Source organism: Musca domestica, unplaced genomic scaffold (genome assembly GCF_030504385.1).
Source record: "Musca domestica strain aabys unplaced genomic scaffold, Musca_domestica.polishedcontigs.V.1.1 69, whole genome shotgun sequence".
NCBI lineage: Eukaryota > Metazoa > Arthropoda > Insecta > Diptera > Muscidae > Musca > Musca domestica.
This window is the reverse complement of record NW_026712380.1, coordinates 231701-247036: the sequence shown is the minus strand read 5'-3', so window position 1 is coordinate 247036 and position 15336 is coordinate 231701. Positions and strand designations below refer to the sequence as shown.

Here is a 15336-nt window from a genome sequence, read left to right as displayed (position 1 = left end):
TATCTTAATTTGTTCGATTGACAGACAGAAAGACAGTATTGAATAATAATTTCTTTGTGGATATTTATTTTGAGATCTAAAACTGCTACAAGTTTGACATTTCTTGTGAAACTATGTACCATTTGCCAAATCTAAGCATGTCTTCCAATACCACTATATACTTATAAACTTTTTGAAAAAAAAAAACGTGCAAAACATTAAAACCTAATAAGATTTTCGATACCGCCTACAATATATATTAAATGCTTAAGTAACTAATATATGTATGTATTTATAAAGTAATATGTAAATATAATTTTGTATATATGCGTTATGCATAGATTTTAATAAAAATAAATTGAATTGTTTTTATAAAAAATCAAAAATGAACTAATGTGTAATTACCCTTCATATCTGAATTCACACCAATGAAAATGGTAAGTATGGTTTATGTATTTTAATATTTATTTATTTCAATAAATTGTTATTAAAAAGCCTATAACCAACAGGGTAAGCATAAAAATCTGGTGGGGCTTTTCTACAACTTCAATACACAAGATGTTTGATTGCGCCCTAAAGTATGCACTGTCCATTCATCCTAAACAACTAGAATCTATCTATATAAAAGAGTAGTAAAATAACTGACTGACCGAGAATCAACGCCCAGGCGAAACGGCTGCAGCCAGAATCTAGAAATTTTGCATGGCGATCAATCTTAGTGCGTAGACTTGTGATAAGGCTGGATTTTGGAAAATTCGTACCAAAAAGGGTACAAAAAGTACAAAAATATAATTTAAATGGAATACTTTGTATTGAACAAACCAAATGAGCTAAAATTGGGATGAGAGACACTGATGGAATGCAGGAGAGACGTAGCAATTGATTTGTGGAAACTCGTAGTTTAACGTTACGAAAAGCTCTAAAATGGTACACTTTGGTATTATGTAAGCGGATTGAGCAAAAAACTTGAAATTTTGTATGAGAATCAGGTTAGAAAGTAGGTTTGATATAAGAAGGTGCTTTTGGAAATGTGTGCTAAGTGGTACTAGTGGGGCTAAATTTGGAACAGTTTACTTTAGGGTAAATAGATAAAGCTGGCATTTCGAAATTTTGTACAGTGGCCCCGATTGGTGGTAGGTTTTGTAATAAGAAGATGGTTTTGGAAGTATGTTCCATTAGTGCATGAAAAAAAGTAATTGGTACTATATTTGGTACAATTTGTTATTGGGTGAACATATAGTATTTGAAATCTGAACTTTAGTATTAGGATCGCTGCTCATGTGGAGCCTGGACATATGAAGATGGTTTTGGAAGCATGTATAATAATTGTACGACAAGTACTGAATGATACTATATTTGGTATTGATTGAAAGGATAAAAATAAAATTCTGAAATTTTATATTAAGATCACAGTTGGTTTCTGAGGTTGAGTTAAGGAGGTGGGTTTGAAAATAGGACCTATATTTGTTCGAAAAGTACTAAATGATGCTAAATTAATATTTACTGAATGGATAGGGCTGGAATCCACAAATTTGATATTGAGGTCTCTATTGGTGAGATTTGGTGGAGCTTTGGAAATGCGCCCTATATTTTAATGTACGAAAAGAACGAAATACTACTAAATTTGGAATTGGGTGAAGGGATGGAACTGAAATTCTGAAATTTGATATTTAAATAACTGTTGGTATCCGAGGATGAGATTTGGAGGTGGATTTGGAAAAGTACTAAATTTAACGAAATTTCGAAAACTACTTAATTGATTGACTGAAGGATAGATCTGAAACCCTGAAATTTTGTATTGCGCTAACTGTTAGTGTCTAGGATTGGCATACGGAAATGGTTTGGAAAATTCGAACTTTAAATGTACGAAAAGAACAAAATTCTACTAAATTTCGAATTGGGTAAAGGGATGGAACTGAAATTCTAAAATCTGATATTAAAATTATAGATGTTATCTGAGGTTGAGATTTGGTGGTCAGTTTAGACATGTTTGAAGGGATAGGGCTGGAATCCTCAAATTTGATATTGGTATCTGGTGTTGAAATGTGATTGTGGCTTTGCAAATGCAAACGAAGGTTTGAGATATGAAGGTGGTTATGCAAATGTGTACTATAATTGTTCGAAAAGTACTAAATAGTACTCCATCACCCATTACCAAGGTAAAGGAATAGAACTGAAATCCGGAAATTTGATATTAAGATCACTGTTGGTATCTGAGGTTGACATATGAATGTGGGTTTGGAAATGTTTGAAGGGATATCGTGTAGCAATGGTACTAACTGGAATTACGTTTGGTATATAGTGTACAAAAATATCTAGAATTCGGAAATGGTACAAAATTCGTTATGGAGTTGAGGAATAAAGCTGTAATCCTTAATTTTGATATTAAGATCCCTGTGAGTGTGCAGCTTTGAGACAAGTTAATTGATGATTATGGAAATTCGTACTACATAATGTACGAAAAGTACAAAAAGTTACTGAAATTTGCACAATTGGTCCAGAGTGCTTGGAAAGAGCTAAGCTGAGATTTTGTGTATACATTGTTGATTATTTTAGACATACAGGGTGAGATAAAAAAACTGCAGAAAAGTTAAACGCCATAATTTTTACATTTTTTTCTTAAATTTTATTGAATAAAAGCAAAACATGTCGAAAATAATATAAAATTTTAGAATAAGTTTAGATTTGTTTGAATTGGTCACCTTTGCCACGAATTATGGCCTTCAAACGGCCAATGAAACCGTCACACGCTGCCCAAATGTTTCTCTGCAATATTTTTGGCCCATTCCCGGCGAAAAGTTTGCTTGAGGTGATCGACACTTGGGTATTTTTAGAGCCAACCTTGCTTTCCAAAATACTCCAGACACAATAGTTTAAAGGATTGGTATCCGGTGATTTTGGTGGGCGTTGTGGGCTGAAAATGAAGCGAAGAACCTCAATTTGTAACTATTCATGGGTGGCGCATGCTGAGCGCGATGGTGCTGAGTCCTGTTGGAATGTCCAAGGATTGCGTCCAAAATGTTTGCGTGCACAAAGTTTTAATACACCCTCCAGAATATTTTCCCGATAATATTCGGGATTTATTCTGATGCCACGGTCGATTTATACGAGCGGAGAGCGACCTTGAGGCGCTTGAGTTCTGGAGGCCAACCGAAGTTGCACATTTTCAGCTGACCTCTTTTGCAATTAAACGCGATCATTTTGTTTGTTTACAAATTGCCGAACAGCGAATGTTTTTCATCGGAGAAAACCAAATTCGGCCAAGCGAAGCAACTCTTTAGCTCTTTTGAGTCTATTTTCCTTCTGTTGCGGTGTTAGTTCTTGCACTTTTTGGAATTTTAATGGATTTACCCCGAGCTCATTGTTCAATATTTGGCGAATGGAATATTGCGATATGGAGAAATGTAGATCATTTTGGATATGGGCACTGCATGGGTCTACATTTGGTATTGGGTGAAGGGACATATATGTATAAAATACTGAAATTTCATACTTAGATTATTAATCGTACCTAAGGTTGAGATTTGGTTTGGAAAAGGGTCGTATAATTGTATGAAAAGTACTAAATGGTACTAAATTTCATATTTTGTGAAAGGATGGGTCTTATGCACCACCTTTTTCATGCATATGTACTTGACAGACATTCCGATGTTTTTTTTTTTTTTTTTTGCCTGTAAATAAGACATTCGGGGCCAATCGTAAAGTTTATAGGAGGATTACATTTGAGCCTTAGCCTTATGAATACAGAGGGTATATATAATTTCATACGGTCGCAATCCAAATAACAGATAAGACCTTGGGTTTCTATTTCAGAACATTTAAAGTCGTCCGTGCGTTCGTGTATATGCCTGCGCGAAGACAGCATCCGATTTGGTCTAAACTTAGAACATCGTAATATTTTTTATCAATCTTTGATAGAGTTTGAATATGGGTACATCTGCACATCTGAATATTTCTATTAACACAAGAAGTAGCGTGAAGATGGATTATATCGGCCCACTTCATATACCTCCCCCACAAACGATCAGAATTTTCAATAAGCATGACGCTCATAAAATACCAAATAAGTATGTGATTCTCTTCATATTTCACACATTAAAATATATTTACTAACGCAAGATTTGGTGAGAAGTTTCTATATATTGCCCTCCGCTGCGGATACCGCCGCCTAAAATGGACATAATTTTTAATATTTGTGTGTTTCATTCTTTCCAAACTTGTTATATTTATATATTTCTCTCAAATAGAAATCTGATATGAATTTTTGAATTAAACGCACCACTGCATCTAGTACCTCCCCCACAACAGGTTAACATTCTTATGAAAAATTATCCGCATACAATTGGAAATAAATGTTCGAATCTCGTTAAATTTGGCACAACCAAATATTTTTTATCAGTATCATTATGAGGTGGAATACGTCGGTTCAGTACATCAGGTACCTCACGCACATTTCGGCCATTTCAATGAGTCACTTGAGTTTCAATCTGAATTTCACATAGATTCCACTTTATTACACCAGAAGAACAATTCTCCAATCATAGAAGTGCTATTATTTCACGCACACACACCACTGATACTAGTAATTCTCGTTCTCTTGTAAATCTCCCAATCAACCCAGGGAATGAGAGAGAGAGAGCAGTGGTGAGAGATTTCCAAGAAGTACCTTTCTAATGTTTTGCGATATTTGTTATGAATTCGTTTTTTTGACCAAACCAAACAAACCGGCATCAACATTTCAGTTATTGTTGTTGCCCAGAGTATTCTTCACACACCGCCCGGAGTAAATAAAAATATATTTGTAGTTTGTGAATGAGAACGAAAACGAAAACGTCCGGCACGTGAAGATTAATTACCAAAACAAACATATTGTAAAATACGGAAAAGTTTTATTTTTTACATAAATCCGACGTCATCGAATACCAAGGGGATTGTTTATGAAACCGAGCCCTTTCTCTAAATTATTTCCAAGTAAATAGTTTTTTGGTTGATTAGAAAGTTGTTGAATGTGTCTTTTAATGTTTAATTGTAAACAAAGATAATCATAATAAATTACACTGTGCGACAGCAAAAAGACACACACTTGCTTCAATGCTCCGATTCTGGTGGCCACAGATGACGAATATGACTTTGGGTTTTCTGAATGACTTTGAAAATTGATTTTATATAGGGTAAATATAGAGAAAATCGGAATTTCTTGGATTTTTAACTTTAAACGGGCATTACTTCTATGTTTAAGAACGGATTTTTAACTTTCAAACAAATCAAAGTTACAGTGGTTAACGTGCGAAAAATCTAGTTAAAAATTATCAGTCGATTATATCTGCCGATGTATACCCTCAGCCAATGTTCGACTATTTGAATATATGTTGACTTCTGTTATGATTATTCAAATTGTTGACCCTCTCTGGAGTAGCTTCCGAAGGAATGGGCCAATGCTTTCATTTCGTATCGGACCTAAATAAATATGATATAAATATTGTGACGTGACAGGTTTGGCTTATATAGGTAACTTCCTTCACTTTATATGAGATATGTGATAATTTTTAGAAAATGTTAAAATGTGCGGTACCTCACATATGGTCGACCGAAGTATTACATTTTCATGCTTCATCGAAAACAGATATAAATATTGGTATGGACAAAATTGCAAGAAAATCGAACATTTATATCCAATTTTATGCGATATCATAAATTCCATATTCATCTCAGGTTTCTGGATGAAAGAAATATTTGGATACAGCAAGTTGTAAAGAATAGCTGACTTGTTTCGCAAGTTATGACGGATAAAAGTATTGAAAAGTGTGACCCTTTCTTAGTGAGGTTCCAGAAGGGGTTCGCAGATATATATCATCTTCACACCAGATCTTGTGTTAGCAAAAATGTTTGGATGTGTGAAATTTGAAAATAGTTTGATGCCTTTTCGCGTTTTATGGGTGTTTTGTTTTTCAAAATCTTGAACCCTATGCGGAGGAGATACCAGAAGGAGTGCGCCATCTCCACAGCAGATTTTGTGTTAGTAGAAATAATGGGATGTGTGAAATTTGAAGAGAACCGGTATATCCCATCTTCACAGCAGTCCTTGTGTTAATAAAAACAATGGGATGTCCGAAATTGTAAGAGAATCGGATGTTTATTTCGCATTTTATGATCGATTTGGCTATTCAAAATTTTGACCCTTTGTGGAGGAGGTACCAGAAGGAATGATCCGATCTCCACCACATTTATAACATTTCTTGTGTTGATGGAAATTTTGGGATGTACAAAGCTTAATTGGAATCGGAAGTTAATTTCGTGTTTTATCAGCTTAATGGTTATTCAAAATGTTGACCCTTTGTGGGGGAGGTACCAGAAGGAGTGGACCACCTTCACAGCAGATTTTGTGTTAGTAGTAATAATAGGAAATGTGAAATATGAAGAGCACCGGATGCTAACTTCGGATTTTATAAACGTTTTGGTTATTCAAAACTTCGACACTTTTTGGGCGTAGGTACCAGAAGAAATGGTCCGACCTCTACAATCTTTATATCTTGTGTTATCGAAAATGTTGAGATGTTTTAAATATGAAGAGAGAGAGGTTATTCAAAACTTTGATCCTTTGTGGGGGAGGTACCAGAAGAAATGTTCCGATCTTTACCATTTTAATAACAGATCTTGTGTTGATGGAAATATTGAGATGTGCCAAGTCTGAATGGAATCGGATGTTAATTGCGCGTTATATCAGGTTCGTGATTATTCAAAATTTTGACCCTTTGTGGGGGAGGTACCAGAAGTATTAGACCGATATATTCCAACGTCACACCAGAACCTGGATTAATAAAAATATTGTGGTGTGTAATTTGAAGACAATCGGAAACTCACATCACATCTTAGACGAGTTATAAGTATTCAAAATGTTGACCCTTCTTGGTTTAGGTAGCAAAAGAAATGGTCCGATCTCTACCATTTTTATAACAGATCTTGTGTTGATTGTAATATTGCGATGTGCCAAGTCTGAATGGAGTCGGATGTTAATTTCACGTTTTATCAGCTTCATGTATATTCAAAATGTTGACCCTTTGTGGGGTAGGTACCAGAAGGAATGGACCGATATTTTCCATTTTCACACTAGACCTTGGGTTAATAAATACATTGTGATGTGTGTAATTTGAAGATAATCGGACGCTTACATTACATTTTATATGAGTTATAATCATTCAAAATTTTGTCCCTTTGTGGGGTGGAACGATATTGTCGATATGTTGAAGCAAAATCGGAATGTCCTTTCTCTTTCTGTGCAAAAAAATATATTTTTTGAAAATTTCGACCATTTGTGGGGGAGGTACCAGAAGGAGTGGGCCGATATTGTCCATCTTAACACCAGACCTTGGGTTAATATAAATATTGGGATGTTTCAAATTTGAAGACAATCGAACTCTTACATCACATTATATGAGAGTTGTAATTATTCAAAATTTTGTGTACCAGAAGGAATGGTGCGATATTGCCCATCTCCGAACACGATCTAAGCTTGACAATAATATTACTTCGTACCTAGTTTGGACCAAATCGGATACTCCCTTCGAGAGTTACCTTGCGCACCTGCCAGATAGAGGGACGGACGGATTAATGGACATCGCTAAATCGACTCCAAATGTCCTGAAACGAATTTGGTCCAAAGAGAGAGAGAGAGAGAGAGAGAGAGAAAGAGAGAGAGTCTAACACTGTTATTTCGAATAGGTACCTTTTGGCCTTATGACTGAGGGTATAAAACCAAAGGCATACCCGTCATCTGTGGGCTACCACAAACCAGAATTGGAACCTTAGAGCAAGCGTGTATTTATACTGTCGCACAGTGTTATTAATTGTGTCCAGCATACGCACACACACACACACACAATTATAACAATGTTAATGCTAACATTATTTTTACGAAGTAATTTAGTTTTATTCCAGTTATTTGACCATCATCACCTCTTGTTTGTGGCTGGTGGCTGGACACGCTGTAAACACATGATCTGAATGAAGATATTCATAAAATGTGAACAAACAAACATTTTTTTTATTCTCAAAATTATTTTAGGATTAAAAATTGTATTCTTTGCATAAATATATGTAGGAATATAAAATATTCGAACAAGAATAAGAAAGGACATGCTAGTTATTGTCGCCTCCTTCGTTGTAAGAAATCTACATTCAGCTTGAAATATATTTCAATTGAACACGGATTTGGCATGACTTTGAAGTGAACCCCTATTTGTTTACTCCTACACAATTCACATTCGCTTGATGCTCGCTTCTAGCTCCCGCTTGAGTATATCATATGTTTACATAGATATGTAGGTAATACCCACAGCTAGGGTGTGTGTGTGTGTGAATATATCATTCAATTCAGACTTGTTTTATCAAAAAAATTGGTTGCAGAACCCATGTTTTTTGCACAAAATCCGTTTCAAAAAATCTGAGAAAAATAATTTTTGTGTCCGTTCGCCTCTATGTCTAACTAACTGCTCCTTACAATGACACTCGAACAGAGTATGCGATTTGATCAACTCTTGTCACATTGTTGCTGAAAATCATGATAATGATAGGTAATAGGCAATAAGTTGTGCGCATAACAACGCATAATTTTCAACATTGTTGTTGTTGTATGATTTTACACAGCCTCCACCATCTGGAAGAAACTTGAAAATTTTCAAAAAAAAAAAAAAAATCCGCCGGAAAATAGGCTGTAGTAACTGTGTCATAGGCTGTAGTAACTGTTCCGAACTTTATATACGAAATTTGAAACAATTCCGGTGAATAATGTCGCAAAAATCATGAAAATACCGAATATCTATTTAGATAATTCTCTTCTGAGAGAAAATTACTCAAAAGGAACCCCTTTTGTGGATTTATAGACAATTCCATTAAAATTGCCTGAAATCATCAAAATACCGAATATCGGGTGGTACCGTTATATGGGGATATACGATATAGTGGACCTATATAGACAATTCTCTTCTAGGGACTGAAGTACTCCTTGTAAGGATTTCAGACAATGACGTTGACGTTGAAATGATATCGTGGACCAATGTAGAAAATTATCTTCCAGAGGTTAATGTACTCACAAAGACATACTTTTGTGGATTTAAGAGAATTCCATTGAAAAATGTGAATTAAATCATGAAAATACCGAATATCGGGGGGTGCCGTTATATGGGGGCTATACGATATCATGGATAGATAATACTCTTCTACGGGATATGGTACTCACAAGGAGATCCTCGTGTGAATTTTCAGAATTATTATTTCGAGGAGTTACAAACGGAATGACGAGCTTAATATATCATCCATACTACGCATGGTGGAGGGTATACAAAGTGTTTAAATCCTTACACATTTGGATTTACGAGTTTGTATTGCGATTTTAGACATTCTATTTCGATTATCCAAATTTTTGTGTGTAATTGTCAGTATAATTACGCAACTATGAATGCATTTAATAAAATTAATGTTAATTGAGGGAGAAAATTATTTTATTGAAATAAAAATTAACACATTTCATATAAATATAAGAGAGATACAAGGTGGCGCAAAAGTAAACTTCCGAAGTTTTTTTTAGCTGTAATTAAAAAAAACAAGTAAAATAGTATACCCCCAGCCTTGAGATATGATTATTCAAAGTGTTGACCCTTATGCGGGAGGTTCATGAGCTTCATGGATACTCAAAAAAATTGACCTTTTGTGGGGGGGGGGGGGTGGTTCCAAAAGGAGTGGACCAATATATTCCATCTTTACACCAGACCTTGAACTAATAAAAATATTGTGATGTGTGTAATTAGAAGACCATCAGACACTTACATCACATTTAATAAGAGTTTTTATTACTCAAAATGTTGACCCCTTGTAGAGGAGGTACCAGAAGAAGTGGACCCACCTTTAAAGCAGATCTTGTGTTATTAGAAATAATGAGATTTGTGAAATATGAAGAGAATCGGATGATTATTCAGGATTTTTTCTTTTGGTTATTCAAATCTTTCATCCTTTGTAGGGGTGGTACCAGACGGAATGGTCCGATCTCTACCATCTTTATTACTGGTTGATAGAAATATTAAGATGTGCCAATGACTTTTATGAGGTTATTCAAAAATTTGAACCTTTGTAAAGGAGGTACTAAGATGAGTGGGCCGATGTTCTCCATTTTCAAGCCATACCTCGATGGTTAAAAATGATTAAAAATATTGTGATGTGTGTAATTTGAAGACAATCAGACCCTTACATCACATTTTATAAGAGTTTTAATTACTCAAAATGTTGACCCCTTGTAGAGGAGGTACCAGAAGATGTGGACCCACCTTTACAGCAGATCTTGTGTTATTAGAAATAATGGGATTTGTGAAATATGAAGAGAATCGGATGATTATTCAGGATTTTTTTCTTTTGGTTATTCAAATCTTTCATCCTTTGTAGGGGAGGTACCAGACGGAGTGGTTTGATCTCTACCATCTTTATTACTGGTTGACAGAAATATGAATGAATGAAATAATGAATTTTTTGAGATTCATGGTTATTCAAAAATTTGAACCTTTGTAAAGGAGGTACCAAGAGGAGTGGGCCGATGTTCTCCATTTTCAAGCCATACCTTGATGGTGAAAAATGATTAAAAATGTTGTGATGAGTGTAATTTGAAGATAATCGGACACTTACATCAAATTTTATAAGAGTTATAATTATTCAAAAGTTCAACCCTTTGTGGGAGAGGCACTGGATGGAGTGGACCGATGTGCACCTGACGTAGCCAAATATTAGAATTTGAAAAGTTGAAGCACAATCGGATTATCCTTTCTCTTTCTGTGCAGCAAATTAATTTCTTTGACAATGTTGAGATTTTGTGGGGGAGGTACTAGAAGGAGTGGACCGATCTCCGAACTCGATCTAAGTTTGGAAATAATATTACTAAATAATATTACTTCCTTCGAGAGTTATCGGTCCACTCCTTCTGGTACCTCTCCCACAGAGGCTCAAACTTTTGAATATCCATGAAGTTCATAAAATGCAAAATTAACATCCGATTCCATTCCGAATTGGCACATCTCAATATTTCTATCAACACAAGATCTGTTATGAAGATAGAAGAGATCGGACCATTTCTTCTGGTACCACACCCACAAAGGGTCAAAGTTTTGAATAACCAATACGATTATAAAACCCAGTATAAGTATCCGTTTCTCTTCATATTTTATACATCCCATAATTTTTACTGGCACAAGATCTGCTGTGAAGATGGAATATCTCGGTCCACTCCTTCTGGACTGATACTTTGTACCTTGTTTTACGCAAATTTCGGTTGTTGATTCCATTCCCTCAAAATTTCTAGATTTTCCTATCATAGCTCAATTTAAAACCTGTATATATCCTGTTCTTCCCTGTATTTCTTGCAGGAATTCTACATCATGCCTTTAGAAACGAGAAAACTAAATCAGCCAATTAACACAAGCATCTACAAAGAAACAACAATACTCCGGAAGAAGAAAAAACATCGCGACAAAAGTGATTTGGGTCCGAATTTTGTGGCACCCGATGGAGGTTGGGGCTGGATCGTCTGCATAGCAGCCGGTCTAAGTAATGTAAGTTTGTATAAAAAAATATATGTTCAAATAGAAGTGAATTTTCTTTTTAATTGTATTTTTTTCAAATAGCTATGCCTTTTCCTTCCCCAGCATCAGTATGGCCTGATCTATAGACAGCGCATGGAAAAATCCGGCTTTGATGCCAAGGAAATTTCAACGATTGTCAATGCCGAATTTGCAATCTCTTCATTGGTGGGTCTTGTCAATGGGGCCATGTTTAGGCGATTTACCTTTCGTCAGGTGGGGCTGGTGGGTAGCCTACTGGCATTCGTTGGAATATTTTGTACGACATTTTGTGAGAACTTTTTGCAATACATAGTGTGTTTTGCAAGCATCTATGGTAAGGAGAAGAAAACCGAATATGATTATTTCTCGCTTTTCATCCCTCTCTCTTTCCATATTTAGGTATTGGCTTAGGATTATGTCGACAAGCCAATTCCCTGGCCCTCAACACATATTTCAAGACAAAACGCCGCAAAGCAACCGGATTCTCGTGGACAATAACAGGATTGGGTTTTGTGGTATTTCCCCAACTTACCATACTTATGTTTTCGCTCTATGTAGTTCAGGGTACAATTTCAATTTATTCTGCCATAATGCTCCATGCCTTTATGTGTTCCCTAACTCTACAGCCAGTTTTGTGGCACTCTCCAAAGACGAAGAAGGTTCCGATGATTGCTCCTCAGGAAACACATGGAGATAATGAGAACCTTAAATGTTCATATTGTCGAAATCAAGAAGAAGATAAAACCTTAGAAATTTCAGAGAAAAACGATTGGAGACCTTCAAATAACTATAAAAATTCAGACAATGGAAAGGAGAGTCATAAATTGCTGAAAAGAAGGGAGGAAGCTTTTCCCAATGCACAAAGCAAATGTGATATTTATTCTAAATCTGGGAACGATATTCATCTCCACTGCACCTGCACGGAGGAAAAACTTCTCCTAGAAAAGACCCCAGGAAATCTCCCCAAGACCACATCAGAAACAGAGGAAGTGGAGGAAATTACACCCCAACGAAAACGCCCCTCCCTCATGCAGAAAATTATCGAATTTTTCGATTTGGATCTCCTAAAAGATTTCACTTTTGTCAACTTAGCCTTGGGAATGGCCATAATGATGTTCGGTGACATGAATTTCACAGTTCTAACGCCATTCATTCTGAATAGTTTCGGTTACACGGACAAGCAGATATCCATTGGCATGTCTTGCCTGGCTGGCGTGGATATTGGTGTCCGCTTTCTATCACCATTTGTCTTGGAGAACGTGAAACTCTCCAACAGTGTTCTATTTGCCATTGGCATAATTATCGTCTCGATTGGACGTTGGATTGTGACCATAACTAGTTCGTACAATGTGATTTTGGCATCGTTTATTTTGCTAGGTTTTGGAAAGGGTTTCCGCATTATATTTTCACCTCTGATCATACCCAGTTATGTGCCCTTGAAGAGACTGCCAGCAGCATCGGGATTGCAAATGATTTTTAGTTCGATAACCTCGTTTACATTGGGTCCATTGTTGGGTGAGTTTTGAATTGTGGGGAATTATTCGGAAATAATGTTATTGGTTCTTATTTCAGGTATGATGACAGATAGCTTCGGCTATGCCGTCACCATTCATTGTATAAATGCTTTGAGCTTCCTGATGCTATTATTTTGGTTAATGGAGTACCTGATAAGAAGGAGACTGTCGAAACATTCCATTACCTCAAGCAATTTATGATCTATTTTTATCGGTGTGGAAAAGTGTTCTAAATTGAACAAATTAAAAAGTATTAGTCGGTTTAGATGACAGATGTATACCCTCAGACTATGTCCACTTATAAGTCCGATATAAATATTGCGACGTGCCAGGTCCGGACCATATCGACTACTCCTCCATTTTATATGAGATAGCTCTGAACACAGTGCGTTTTTCTGCCCCTTTTGCTTTTTATATGCATTAACAATTTTATATTCGAATATTTTATTTTGTTTCTAAATAAAACGTATCCAAAAATTAAAAAATATATATATATATATATATTTTTTTTTTCTAAACATGCCACGTACAGCCGACCATGAGAAAAGCAGAAACATGCTAAATTCAGCTTACACGAAGAGTTTGTCCTTCGGATTTATAAATTTAATAGCAAATATCCCTTACTTCGTATGCGGAAAAATTCATTTATACTAAGTGAATATATGTGAAATTGTAAAAAAAAAAATTAGTAAAAAAGCATCTAAGTTCGAATGGGCCAAACTTTTTATACCGCCTCCACCATTTTGAAGCAATTTGAAAAATGTCCAAAAAATTCCGTCCAAAAACACCACTCAAAGGAAACACCTTATATAGGGGGCTATACGAAGATGTGGTATGTTTTTGTCATCGTAGTACCCATTACGGACTTTAAAAACAAAAATTGAAAAAATTCCGGTGTACAATGTCCCCACCATCATCAAAATAACGAATAAAAGGAGATATCGTTGAGCGATTTCGTGGACCTATATAGATAATACTTCCAGGGGGTAAAGTGCCCAGAAGGAACTCCTTGTGTGAATTTTCAGATAAGTCTATATCAAAATTTAAAAATTGTGGCTTAAATCATCAAAATACCGAATATCGGGAGGCACGGTTATATGGGGCCTATAATACATCGTGAACCTATATAGACAATTATCTTTCAGAGCGTAAAGTAGTTAGAAAGAATTCATTGTGTGTATTTTCAGACAATTTCATTGAAAATGAAAAAAATACCTAATATCGGGGGTACCCGTGTATCGGGACTGTACTATATTCTCTTCCAGGGGGTAAAGTGCTCCAAAGGAGTTCCTTGTGTGGATTTTCAAACAATTTCATTCGAAAATATGACTAAAATCATCAAAATACCGAATATTGGAAGGTACCGTTGCCTTGGGGCTATACTATATCCCTCACCTAAACAGACAATTCTCTTCAGGGGGTAAAGTGCTCCGAAGGAACTCCTTGTGTAGAGTTTCAAACAATTCCATTGAAAATGTGGCTAAAATCATGAAAATACCGAATATCGGGGGGTACCATTGTATGGGGACTATACTATATCCTGGACCTATATAGACAATTCTCTTCTAGGAGGTAAAGTACTCAGAAGGAACTCCTTGAGTAGAATTTCAGACAATTCCGTTGAAAAATATGTCTAAAATCATTAAAATACCGAATATCGGGAAGTACGGTTATATGGGGGATATATGATATAGTGGACCTATATAGACAATTCTCTTTCAGGGGGTGAAGTTCTCCGAAGGAACCCCTTGTGTGGATTTTGAGACAATTCCGAAAAAAATGTGGCTAAACTCATCAAAATACAGACTATCGGTAGGTATCGTTATATCGGGGATATACGATATCGTGGACCTATATGAACGATTCCCTTCCACTCCTTTGGTACCTCACCCACACGAGGTCGAAATTTCCAAAAAAAAATATTTTACTACACCGAAAGAGAAAGAATAATACGATTTTGCTCCAACTTTGTAAATCCAAATATTTGCATCAGTGCTAGGTCAGGTGCGAAAATGGACAATATCGGTCCACTCCATCAAGTACCACCCCCCACAAAGGATCAGAATTTTGAATAACCAAAGCGATCATAAAATCCAAAATAAGTTTCTGGTTCTCTTCATATTTCACATATCAGAATATTAATATTAGCCCTGGTGTTAGGATGGGATATATCGGTCCACTCCTTCTGGTACCTCCCCCACAAAGGGTCAACATTTTGAATATTCATGAAGCTCATAAAACGCGAA

General features: G+C 35.8%; 1 protein-coding gene across 1 annotated transcript; it reads left to right on the top strand.

Annotated features, from left to right (window-relative positions):
- The first annotated feature begins 11393 nt into the window (after positions 1 to 11393).
- Positions 11394 to 13365, top strand: LOC131805982 (monocarboxylate transporter 9-like). Its single transcript, XM_059129819.1, has 4 exons — positions 11394 to 11567; positions 11640 to 11910; positions 11976 to 13091; positions 13149 to 13365. The coding sequence occupies exons 1-4, from the start codon at positions 11394 to 11396 to the stop codon at positions 13289 to 13291; spliced, it is 1704 nt and encodes a 567-aa protein (XP_058985802.1). The 3' UTR covers positions 13292 to 13365.
- The last annotated feature ends 1971 nt before the right edge of the window (positions 13366 to 15336 follow it).

What these genes read in the sequence shown, in the direction of transcription:
- LOC131805982 (XM_059129819.1), top strand. Translation starts at nt 11,394, where the DNA reads ATGCCTTTAGAAACGAGAAAACTAAATCAGCCAATTAACACAAGCATC. An exon ending in TAGCAGCCGGTCTAAGTAAT is followed by an intron (nt 11,568 to 11,639) that starts GTAAGTTTGTAT and finishes TTTTTCAAATAG; the next exon opens with CTATGCCTTTTCCTTCCCCA. An exon ending in TACATTGGGTCCATTGTTGG is followed by an intron (nt 13,092 to 13,148) that starts GTGAGTTTTGAA and finishes TTCTTATTTCAG; the next exon opens with GTATGATGACAGATAGCTTC.